General features: G+C 39.9%; 1 protein-coding gene across 2 annotated transcripts in view; it reads right to left on the reverse strand.

The window, feature by feature from the left end:
- Positions 1–12,788, reverse strand: part of YEATS4 (YEATS domain containing 4) — a 31,351-nt gene that overhangs the window by 13,672 nt on the left and 4,891 nt on the right. Inside the window, exons 3-4 of one of the 2 annotated variants that reach the window (XM_063075695.1) lie at positions 11,212–11,278; positions 11,019–11,113 (exon numbers count right to left, since the gene is read on the reverse strand). The exons of the other annotated variant lie outside the window; for it this stretch is intronic. Of the exons in view, the coding sequence (XP_062931765.1) occupies positions 11,019–11,113; positions 11,212–11,278 (162 nt within the window). The remainder of the gene's footprint in view (positions 1–11,018; positions 11,114–11,211; positions 11,279–12,788) is intronic. 2 annotated transcript variants of the gene reach the window in all.

Consider the following 12,788-nt stretch of genomic DNA (forward strand, 5'->3'; position numbering starts at 1 on the left):
CATGAAAAATTAACTGCTCTCCAATCGGTATTCAATGCTTTGCTCTAGGATAGCTTATTGAGTACTTACTCAAGACACTCCTTTTCCACTGAATACTGCTGGGCATCAACCCATCTAATCCACATTAGGACCATGGAGTGCTCCCATCCACATTTGACAGAGTTGATGAGAGCTCAGAGAAGTTATGTAATTTGCCCCCAATCACACAAGTTGGCCTGTCTGCCTCCGAAGTCCACGAATTTGACCACACAGCCCTGCTGCCTTCCATAAATCAATATGTATTCGTCCCCATGTCTAGTTGTCCATCAGATGGTAAACTCCACCAGAGCCGAGACTGATGCTGCGCAAGGTTCCAGCATCTCGTGCATTCTCAGTAAATGCTTGAATCAAATTTATAAAGATTGAGGGAATCTTCAGGGCTGTATGGGACCAAGAACCCTAACAGAGTTAAGTTGATGTGTCTCAACGCACTCCTATTCTAGCAAGCATGGCTGATTGACCCAGGGTCCCGGCTGCTGCAGTTTGAAATCCATTGCTGTGCTTGCAATGAGGCCATTCACAGGCTGCTTCTGATCGATCACTGAGTGTGGCAGGGACATGAAGGCAGACCCATTCCGGGGAAAAAGGGTGCTCCAGGTCAGCAGCCTACTTTGGCTCAAGGACTCCCAAAGGCTTTGTCAAACCTTCCTTAGGCTCACATGGCAGGCAGGATACTGCCACCCAACCTTTGATTTTGATCTCCTTCACTGGGGTTAGACCTGGATTGTGGCTTGACAGCTTCCCAGACACCCTGGCTCCCTCATCCCTATTTCCTTTTACACAGGAACTTCCTCTAGTAAAATTCTTGCACATTTAATCCTGTCTTGACATCGGCTTCTTGGAGGACCCAGACTAACAGTTGATATTTCAATCTTTGATTCCTTTCCTTATCATTAATGAATTTGACTACTTTTTTTTTCTCTTAATTTTATTTTATCGATATACAATGTGGTTGATTATTGTGGCCCATTACCAATACCTCCCTCCCTCCTCCCTCTCCCCGCTCCCTCGCGACAATGTCCTTTCTGTTTGCTTGTCGTATCAACTTCAAGGAATTGTAGTTGTTATGTCTTCTTATCCCCCCACTCGGTTTGTGTGTGTGTGTGTGTGTGTGTGTGTGTGTGTGTGTGTGAATTTATTTATTTATTTTCAGCTCCCACCAATAAGTGAGAACATGTGGTATTTCTCTTTCTGTGCCTGACTTGTTTCACTTAATATAATTCTCTCAAGGTCCATCTATGTTGTTGCAAATGGCAGTATTTCATTCGTTTTTATAGCTGAGTAGTAGTCCATTGCGTAGATATACCACATTTTCTGTATCCACTCATCCGATGATGGACATTTAGGCTGGTTCCAACTCTTGGCTATTGTAAAAGTGCTGCAATGAACACTGGGGAACAGGTATACCTTCGACTTGATGATTTCCATTCCGCTGGGTATATTCCCAGCAGTGGGATAGCTGGGTCATATGGTAGATCTATCTGCAATTGTTTGAGGAACCTCCATACCATTTTCCATAGAGGTTGCACCATTTTGCAGTCCCACCAACAATGTATGAGAGTTCCTTTTTCTCCGCAACCTCGCCAGCATTTATTGTTCAGAGTCTTTTGGGTTTGAGCCATTCTAACTGGGCTGAGATGGTATCTCAGTGTAGTTTTGATTTGCATTTCCCAGATGCTGAGTGATGTTGAGCATTTTTTCATATGTCTGTTGGCCATTTATATATCTTCCTTAGAGAAATGCCTACTTAGCTCTTTTGCCCATTTTTTAATTGGGTTGCTTGTTTTTTTCTTGTAAAGTTGTTTGAGTTCCTTGTATATTCTGGATATTAATGCTTTGTCAGATGTATATTTTACAAATATTTTCTCCCACTCTGTTGGTTGTCTTTTAACTCTGTTAATTGTTTCTTTTGCTGTGCAGAAGCTCTTTAGTTTGATATAATCCCATTTGTTTATTTTTCCTTTGGTTGCCTGTGCTTTGGGGGTCGTATTCATGAAGTCTGTGTCCAGTCCTATTTCCTGAAGTGTCTCTCCTATGTTTTCTTTAAGAAGTTTTATTGTTTCAAGGTGTATATTTAATTCTTTAATACATTTTGAGTTGACTTTAGTGTATGGTGAAAAGTGTGGGTCTAGTTTCATTCTCCTGCATATTGATATCCAGTTCTCCCAGCACCATTTGCTAAAGCGGCAGTCTCTTCCCCAGTGTATAGGCTTGGTGCCTTTGTCAAAGATCAGATGGCTGTAGGTGTGTGGATTGATTTCTGGGTTCTTTATTCTATTCCATTGATCAGTGTGTCTGTTTTTATGCCAGTACCATACTGTTTTGGTTATTACAGCTGTGTAGTATAGTTTAAAGTCAGGTAGTGTTATGCCTCCAGCTTTATTTTTTTTGCTCAGCATTGCTTTGGCTACGTGTGGTCTTTTGTTATTCCATATAAATGTCTGGATAGTTCTTTCCATTTCTGAGAAAAATGACATTGGAATTTTGATGGGGATTGCATTAAATTTGTATATCACTTTAGGTAGTATGGACATTTTCACTATGTTGATTCTTCCAATCCAAGAGCATGGGATATCTTTCCATCTACTTGTATCCTCGCTGATTTCTCTCAGCAGTGGTTGTAGTTCTCATTAGAGATTTTTCACATCCTTGGTTAACTCAATTCCTAAGTATTTTTATTTTTTGGTGGCTATTGTAAATGGGCAGGCTTTCTTGATTTCTCTTTCTGCATGTTCACTATTGGAGAATAGAAATGCTACTGATTTTTGTGTGTTGATTTTGTATCCTGCTACTGTGCTGAAATCATTTATCAACTCCAAGAGTTTTTTTGTAGAGGCTTTCAGCTGTTCGACATATAGGATCATGTCATCTGCAAACAGGGACAGTGTGACTTCATCTTTTCCAATCTGGATGCCCTTTATTTCCTTCTCTTCTCTGATTGCTCTGGCTAGTACTTCCAACACTATGTTGAATAGGAGTGGTGAGAGTGGGCATCCTTGTCTAGTTCCTGTTCTTAAAGGAAAAGCTTTTAGCTTTTCCCCATTCAGGATGATATTGGCAGTGGGTTTGGCATATATGGCTTTAATTATGTTGAGATACTTTCCATCTATACCTAACTTATAGAGGGTCTTTGTCATGAATGAGTGCTGAATTTTATCAAATGCTTTTTCAGCATCTATAGAGATGATCATATGGTCCTTGTGTTTGAGTTTATTAATATGGTGTATCACATTTATTGATTTGCGTATGTTGAACCAACCTTGCATCCCTGGGATGAATCCCACTTGATCGTGGTTAATATTAATAGTTTTACGTATTTGTTGCTGTATTCTGTTTGCTAGTATTTTAGTGAGGATTTTTGCATCTATATTCATCAAGGATATCGGCCTGTAGTTTTCTTTTTTGGTTATATCTTTACCTGGTTTTGGTATCAGGATGATGTTTGCTTCATAGAAAGAGTTCGGGAGATTTGCGTCTGTTTCAATCTTTTGGAATAGTTTGTAAAGAATCGGTGTCAATTCCTGTTTGAATGTTTGGTAAAATTCTGCTGTGAATCCATCTGGTCCTGGGCTTTTCTTTGTTGGGAGCTTTCTGATAACAGCTTCAATCTCCTTTATTGTTATTGGTCTGTTCAGATTTTCTACATCTTCATGGCTCAGTTTTGGGAGCTTGTGTTTGTCCAGAAATTTATCCATTTCCTCCAGATTTTCAAACTTGTTGGCATATAGTTGTTTATAATAGTCTCGAATGATTCCCTGTATTTCAGATGAATCAGTTGTAATATCACCTTTTTCATTTCTAATTTTTGTTATTTGAATCTTCTTTCTTCTTTTTTTTGTTAGCCATGCTAATGGTTTGTCAATTTTATTTATCTTTTCAAAAAACCAACTTTTTGATTCGTTGATCTTTTGTATTGTTTTTTGGGTTTCAATTTCATTCAGTTCCGCTCTGATCTCAATGATTTCTTTCCATCTGCTAACTTTAGGTTTGGATTGTTCTAGTTTTTCTAGTTCTTTAAGGTGAAGTGTTAGGTTGTTCACTTGCCATCTTTCCATTCTTCTGAGGTGAGCATTTAATGCAATAAATTTCCCCCTTAATACTGCTTTTGCAGTATCCCACAGGTTTTGGTATGATGTATCATTATTTTCATTAGTTTCAATAAATTTTTTGATTTCCTGCTTGATTTCTTCTTGGACCCATAAGTCATTAAGTAGAATGCTGTTTAGTTTCCATGTGTTTGTATAGTTTCCAGAGTTTCATTTGTTATTGATTTCTAGTTTTAATCCATTATGTTCTGAGAAAATACATGGGATAATTCCAATTTCTTTGAATTTGTTGAGACTTGATTTGTGACCTAATATGTGATCTATCCTGGAGAATGATCCATGTGCTGATGAGAAGAATGAATATTCTGAGGTTGTTGGATGGAATGTTCTGTAGATATCTGCCAATTCCAATTGGTCTAGAGTATTGTTTAGATCTTGTGTTTCTCTGCTGATTCTTTGCCTAGATGATCTGTCCAATATTGACAGTGGGGTGTTCAGGTCCCCTGCTATTATGGTATTAGTGTCTATTTCCTTCTTTAGGTCTAATAGCGTTTGTTTTATAAATCTGGCTGCTCCAACATTGGGTGCGTACATATTTATGATTGTTATGTCTTCTTGATGGATCAGTCCTTTTATCATTACATAGTGTCCCTCATTGTCTCTTTTTATGGTTTTTAGTTTAAAGTCTACTTTGTCAGATATAAGAATAGCTACTCCAGCTCGTTTTTCTTTTCTGTTTGCATGGTAAATCTTTTTCCATCCTTTCACTCTTAGTCTATGTGAGTCTTTATGGGTGAGGTGGGTCTCTTGAAGGCAGCATATAGTTGGATCCTCCTTTTTAATCCAGTCAGCCAGTCTGTGTCTTTTGATTGGGGAATTTAAGCCTTTTACATTAAGAGTTGTTATTGAAAGGTGTTGATTTATTCCTTGCATTCTGTTGATTGTTGTTTGGTTGTCTTAGGTGTCTTTTGTTCCTTGCTTTCTGATTTACTGTTCGTTTTCTGTGTTTGTTGGTTCCTTAGGTTGTAGATAGCCTTTTTGTTTGTTTGTTTTCTCTTCATGAATGACATTTTTATTATACTAGTGGGTTTAGATTTTTCTTGGGTTTTTATGGCAGTGGTAGTTATTTTTCAGGAACCAAACCCAGTACTCCCTTGAGAATTTCTTGTAAGGGTAGTCGTGTGGTGGTGAACTCCTGCAGTTTTTGTTTGTCTGGGAAATATACTATTTGCCCTTCATTTCGGAAGGATAGCCTTCCAGGGTAGAGTATTCTTGGCTGACAATCTCTGTCTTTTAGTATTTTGAATATATCATCCCATTCCTTTCTGGCTTTTAGGGTTTGTGATGAAAAGTCTGATGTTAGCCTGATTGAGGCTCCCGTATAGGTGATTTGACGCTTCTCTCTTGCAGCTTTTAAGATTCTCTCTTTGTCTCTGAGTTTTGCCAATTTGACTATAACATGTCTTGGAGAAGGCCTTTTTGGGTTGAATATGTTTGGAGATCGTTGAGCTTCCTGGATCTGAAGATCTGTGATTTTTCCTATACCTGGGAAATTTTCTGCCACTATTTTGTTGAATATGTTTTCAATGCAATCTCCTTTTTCCTCCCCTTCTGGAATACCCATGACTCGGATATTTGAGTGCTTAAGGTTCTCTGATATCTCTCTCAGATTTTCTTCAATGCCTTTGATTCTTTTTTCTTTTTTCTTTGTCTGCTTGTGTTATTTCAAACAGCCCATCTTCAAGTTCAGAGGTTCTCTCTTCAACTTCGACAAGCCTGCTGGTTAAACTCTCCGTTGTGTTTTTTATTTCGCTGAATAACTTCTTCAGTTCAGCAAGTTCTGCTACACTTTTTTTCAGGACATTGATTTCCTTGTACATTTCCTCTTTCAGGTCCTATATACTTTTCCTCATTTCATCATGACGTCTAGCTGAGTTTTCTTGTATCTCATTCAGTTTCCTTAGAATTATCACTCGAAATTCCTTGTCAGTCATTTCAAGAGCTTCTTGTTCTGTAGGATCTAGAGCTTGAGATTTATTATCTTTTGGTGGTGTACTTTCTTGATTTTTCGTATTTCTGGTATCTTTTCTTTGATGTTTATTCATTGTGGCAGGGGGTTTCACAGTCCACAGGTTTGACACTATTGACTGACTAAGATGTTGCTGTGGTTGCCAATTTGGTATGGCTACCTCAGTGACTCCCTGTTCCCTGCGCTCTGGCCCGGGCTGCTGGGATGCGCCGAGGCACCTCAGGGCGTGTGGTCTCTGCAGAGCCTCCCCTTCCCCTGCAGGATGTCTCCCTGCTCTGTGCGCACTAGGCCAGCTTTGGGATGGAGCCAGGTGGCAGCAGTGAAACCTACCTGCTGCTGGATTGTGCGGCAGCAGTGTGGACCCTGTGCAGTTCCCGCCTCCCCTGCCGGACGACTCCCTGCTCTGTGTGCACTGGGCTGGGCTGGGAATGATGCTGGGTGGCGGCGGTGAAGCCTACCTGTTGGATCAGGCAGTGGTGGCCCGCAGGGTGTGTGGTCTCTGCAGAGCTTCTGCCTCTCCCGCTGGACGTCTCCCTGTCTCGGCTGCCGGTTGATTCGCTTCCAGCTCCAGTGACAGCGTGTGGGGGCGGGGGGTCAGAGGCCGCGGTCACCGTTGCAGCCTGGGGTGACACACGCCGGCTCAGGCCTCCATGTTTCCATGTCTGCAGCTGCGGCTGGGACGCTGGCCGTGGCGCACCAGCGGGTCCCACGCGCGGGTTGGGGGAAGATTCCCAGTTCTTGGCAGGGTAAAGACACCCTTTCAAAGCCGTTCCTTTGCGCCGATTCTGCTACAGCTGCATCTGGCGCGGGCCTCAGGCTGCTTCTACTGGTGGCGGAAAAGCGGCAGGCAGCTCTCTTCTTCCACCATCTTGACAGTTCTCTATTAGTCTGTTTTTGTTGCTTATAACAAAATACCTGAGACAGGGTGATTTATAAAGAAAAACAACATTTATTGCTTACAGTTTCTGACGCTGGGAAGTCCAAAGTCCATCTGGTGGTGGTGGCAGTGACTCCAGAGTCTCACATTACAAGATGGTGGAAGCAGAAAGAGCACAGAGCGAGCAAGAGAGACATACCCTCTACTTTTAAAGCCCTCAGAACCATGCCGACCACCATTTTTAATCCATTTTCTACTGTGTGGTCCGACAATCTAATCACCTCTTCAAGGCTCCACCTTAAAATTACCATAACAGGATATCCCACCCTCTTTACAGTCACAGTGGAGGCTAAGTTTCTAATACACAGAACTTGGGGGACACAATTCAACCTCCAGTGAGTTTTGGGGAGACTTAATTCAGTCCACTATAGTCTGCCCCTGACCTCCCAAAACTGATGTCCTTTTCCTATGTAAATATGTTGATTTCATCCCAAAGGCTTGTTTCAACTCAAACATCCAAAGTTTGAAGTCCCATCTGTGAAATTGACATAAGTTATCTCCTCCCAAGATACAATGGTGGGACAAACATATGGAATATATTCCCATTCCAAAAGGGAGAAATAGGCCAAAAGAAAGGTGTAAAAGGTTCCAAACAAGTCTGAAACCCAGCAGGACAGCAGTAAATCTTAAAGCCGGTGAATCTTGTACCTTGACTCCATGTTCAATGTCCTCTGCACACTGGTGTGGGGGTTGGGTCCCCAAGTCCTCAGGCAGCTCCACTTCTATTGCTTTCCTGGCCGCAGGTGATGCTTTAGCTCTGGCAGTCTGGCATTGCACCCTGGTAACTCTACAGTTCTGGGTCTCCATGGCAGTCCCGCTCTCATGGCTCCACTAGACATGGCGCTGATGGGGTTTCTCTGCTGCAAATCCGACCCCACATTTCCACTTGGCATGGCTCTAGTGAAGGCTGTCTATGATGACTCCGCCCCTGTGATGGATCTCTTCCTGGGCCCCCAGACTTTTCCATACATCCTCTGAAATCAGGGTGGAGGCTCCCAAGCCTCCACAGATCTAGCATTCTGCAAGCCAGCAGACCCAGAACCACATGGATGCCACCAAGACTTCCAGCTTGTATTTTGCAAAGCTGCAAGTCCAGCCACACCTGGGGCCAATTCACCCACAGCTGGAATAGTCAAAACGGCAGCTTCCTGAAGTAGCTCTGGGCCATGAGCCCGTGGAGGGTGCCTCGGGCCTGTTCCCCGAGACCATTTTGTCTCCTTAGGCCTTTGGGCCTGAAATGGATGTGTTGGAGCCTTCTGCAATGCCTTCAGGGCCTTTTTCTCCTTCTCTTGATAGTCCCTTTCCTCTGTACTAATCTTCTTAGCTAACGGTTGCTGGGCTGCACCATTGTATGTGCTCTGCTTCTCTACCACGTGGCCAGGCTGCAAATTTTCCAAGTCTTTGTGCTCTGCTTCCCTTTTAAATTCTGGCTTACATCTGTCATGCCTTTGCTGCCATAACTCAGCATAGGCTGTTACAAGTAGCCATGCAGTTACCTTAATGCTTTGATGCTTAGAAATTTCTTCTGCCAGATACTCTGGTTCACATCTCCTAAGTTCCAACTTCCACAAATTCCTAGGGCGTCGACACAATGCAGCCAAATTCCTTGCCAGTTCACAGCAAGGGTGATCTTTGCTCCAGTTTCTGATAAACTCCTTCTTATTTCTATTTGAGACCTCCTTAAAGGGTCTTTACACTCCAAATTTCTATCATCATTCTGTTTGCCACCATGTAACCAGTCTCTAACACATTCCAAACTTTCCCTCATCTTTTTGTCTTCTTCTGAGTCCTCCAAACTCCTCCAACCTCTGCCTAACACCCAGTTCCAAAGCCACATCCACATTTTCAAGTACTTGCTATAAGCAATACCCCACTTCTCTTGTACCAATTTTGTTTTAATCCATTTTGTGTTGCTATAACAGAATACTTGGAACTGGGTAATTTATAAAGAAACTGAAATTTATTGCTTACACCTTCTATGGCTGGGAAGTCCAAAGTCCATCTGGTGGTGGTGACAGTGACTCAGGAGTCTCACACTGCAAGGTGGTAGAAGCAGAGAGAGAGAGCAGAGCAAGCAAGAGACATTCTCTCTTCTTTTAAAGTCCTCAGAACCATGCCCTGAGCACCATTTTTAATCCATTTACTATTGTATGGTCCTACAGTCTAATCACCTCTTCAAGGCTCCACCTTTCAATTACCATAATAGGATATGCCACCCTCTTTACAGTCACAGTGGGGGCCAAGTTTCTAATACATAGAACTTGGGGCACACAATTCAAGCTCCAATGAGTTTTTTTTTTAATTTATAAATCTTTTTTTTTTTTGTGACCGGTAAGGGAATCACAACCCTTCACTTGGTGTCAGCCAGTGAGTGCACTGGCCATCCCTATATAAGATCTGAATCGGCAGCGGGAGCGCCTCTGTGCTCCCAGCGCTGCACTCTCCCGAGTGAGCCACTGGGTCGGCCCAAGCTCCAATGAGTTTTAAGGAGACATAATTCAATCCATTACACCTGCCAAACAGAATACAGTGTCTATGAAAGTGTTCTTAAAGGACAAGAATGGTAGGAGATCTGAAAACCCTATCACATGAAAAATATTTAAATGAACTACAAATGTCTACTCAGGAGAAAAGAAAACTAATGTATGAACAGTTATCAGTGAAAAGTCCAAGAAAGTGTATAAAAGTACAGTATAAAGTTCAAGTTTCTTAAAACTAGAACTACCCCAAATCTGAATAGGATGTTTCACTGAATGACAGAAGTCAGTCATCCATACTGAAGATAATGCAAGCCCAAACCAGACTGTCATTTAAGAGATTGCCTAAATGAATTCCTACGTAGAATTCCTACATAGGAAGAGTACGGCTTTATGTCAATGGGTCCCAAATCTTGCTGTGCATCAAAATCACCCAGGGTGCTGGCTCCACTCCAAACCTACTGAATCAGACTGTCCAAGGAAAGAGGCCTAGGAGTTTGAATTTTTTTAAAAGCACCTTCGGTATTTCTGGTGCAGCCAGTTAGGAACTGGTTCTCTTAGGTGATAATCAATTCCTTTAAAAGCACATACACAGTTTAAAAAATATAATCTGATAATTAAAGTGTAAATGTTTGGTATTAAAGGAATAAGCGCAGGATAAAAATCAATGGTGATGAACATTAAAGCCTTGAAACTGGAGTTAAACTCCAGCCACACATATATGAGAGAGCCATAACTGCATTGTGACCCCACAGGTTAAAAAAAAAAAAAAGCTTTGTGGTTTTAGCCAAAAGAAAAAGTACTAGAAAGAGTGTTAGATCTGAATGCAAACAAATGGGTTCAAAATTAGCTCTGCCACAATTAACTGAGTGTTTTTGAGCACGTGACCTGACCTCTGAGCCTTGGTACCCTCATCTCTAAAATAAGGATATCATCAACCTCACAATGTTGCTGCAGAATCAAAGTGAAAGTGAAAGCCTGGAGGAATTTTTTACATTATCAAGCAACAATCTGGTAAGAGATCAAAAGATGAAAAAGTCAGTGGTTATAAATGATTCATGAATAAAATATAAAATCAAGCTGCTAGTACTGAAGGCAGTTTGAAAAAGCAAAGACTGTTTCTAAAGCTTTAACTACAAAAAAAATTGAATATTACCCATTTCAGATAGCATATGGACTCAACTTATTACTGACAAGCAAATGATGCTAATGAACATTAAATGTTTTTGCTGCAGTAATCATCTGACTCCCATGGTTTCTTTTCAATATGTGTTCATATTATATCCCTTCTTTCAATATGTGGGGGAAAAAAGGGTTTTTGAAAAGCACTTCACTTAAAAATTGAAAACCTTAACTCATGGCAAGATGCACCATGCCATAAACTTACATAAAGTACACCTGAAAGAACACTAGCTATACATTAGGTATTATGACATTTTCACATTTACTAAAAAATCTATTTTATATTTGCAAAGATTAACACTACTCACAGGTCTTTCATTAGGGTCAATGAAAAATATTTTGATGATTATTTCAAATTCACCCCATCCTGTTTCAGTTATTTCATATGGAGGCTTAGTAACAACTGAAGAGAAAAAAAAAAAATAAAACAATTATAAGTTACTGATTTAGTTTTCTAGCTCTTTTTAACTGTATACCATGAATCAATAAACTGTACTGTACCTCTTAAAGGATTGCCATAGCTTTCATGTAACTTAAACTGGATTTTCTTCACATATGCTGACATATCCTAAAATACAGAGGAATTAATTAGTTCTACCATCTACATATGAAAAGTAGGAAAGAAATACACTGAGCATATGTACCTAATTTTATGAAGTACATTTCCCCTCAAACTTTATGGAATCCAATTTTCTAAAAATCATGAATTATACCTGGGAAGTGGTTTTGCTTTTTTTTTTTTAAACAAAGCAAGTTTGTGCTGAATTCTTTCATAATTCATACTATATAGAAATATATATGTCCCTAACTCACTTGTTTTGTAAACCCTGTTTTACATACTTCTATTTACTACTCTAAATCAATTTTGATTTTTCCATAAAAACCATAGTACATTTCTGGTATTTTTACAGAAATAACCACATTGCTAATCTGAAGACAGTAAATTATCTCAATTGATTGTTCCCAGTCAGTCACAGATTAAACTCCTTGTTCTACTCTTTCCCCTTCCTCACTACTGTACTTGACTAATCTTAAAAAAAAGAAATAACTATATAAACCAAAGCTAATCTATAGCCAACTTCAAAAAACAAAATTATATTACAATAAGCTAACAACAACCAATCTAAAACAACCTAAAACTGCTGAATATAAAACGCCTCCTTTTCATAATTTTATTTTGAAGCACAAAAGCACATTCATTAATTCTAGTACACAAAAGGGCTTCTGCCAGTGAAGGTGGCTTTTTAAAAATAAAATTAGTTATAGAAAAATAAAAAATGCAAAATAATAAGTCATACTTTTAGTAATGTTTATTAACCTTTTTATTTGCTTTCAGGAATTTTTAATGTGCTTATATATACCTTTATTTTTTAAAAAATAAAATTGGGATCATATTATACTGATATCTTAATATCCTGCTTTTGTCACTTGTTATATAGTGAGGATTTTTTCTGAGGCAGATTTTCATAAGCACCTTTGAAGACTCTTTTGGGAATACTTCATTTCTTCTATAAATATGTGATTGACTACCAATATTGCTGTACCAGATGTTAAGTATACAATGGTAAATAAAATAGGTTCTTGCTCTCAGACACTCACTGTGGAGTAGGGAACAGACAATAAAAATAGCACTGAATATAATGTGTTTTGAGGGCATTAGGTCCAAGTCTCTAAGAGGGGCACCTAATTTAGCCTTCCAAGGTCAAGAAAGTAGTTCCAAAGAAAAAGATACTTGAAAGCTAACCGGTTAGCTCACTTGGGAGAGTGCAGTGCCAGTAACACCAAGGTTACAGTCCAGATCCCCTTACTGGCCAGCAGCCAAAAAAAAAAAAGGAAAAGAAAAAGTTTAACAGAAAAAGACACTTGAACTGAGACATAAAGGATCAAAAGGAATAAAGTGGGTGGGAAGGAATGAGTGAAGAAGTTTAAGAGTGTTCCTTTGAGAAATTTAGAGTAATTTAGTATTGGCAGAACGTAGGATAAGAGGAAATGATGAGTCACAGACAAGGCTGCAGATATAATCCAGGTAAAGATCATGGCAGACTTTCTAAAACATGGTAAAGAAGTTTAACTCTTTC

The sequence above is a fragment of the Cynocephalus volans genome, chromosome 12 (assembly GCF_027409185.1).
Source record: "Cynocephalus volans isolate mCynVol1 chromosome 12, mCynVol1.pri, whole genome shotgun sequence".
NCBI classification, from domain to species: domain Eukaryota; kingdom Metazoa; phylum Chordata; class Mammalia; order Dermoptera; family Cynocephalidae; genus Cynocephalus; species Cynocephalus volans.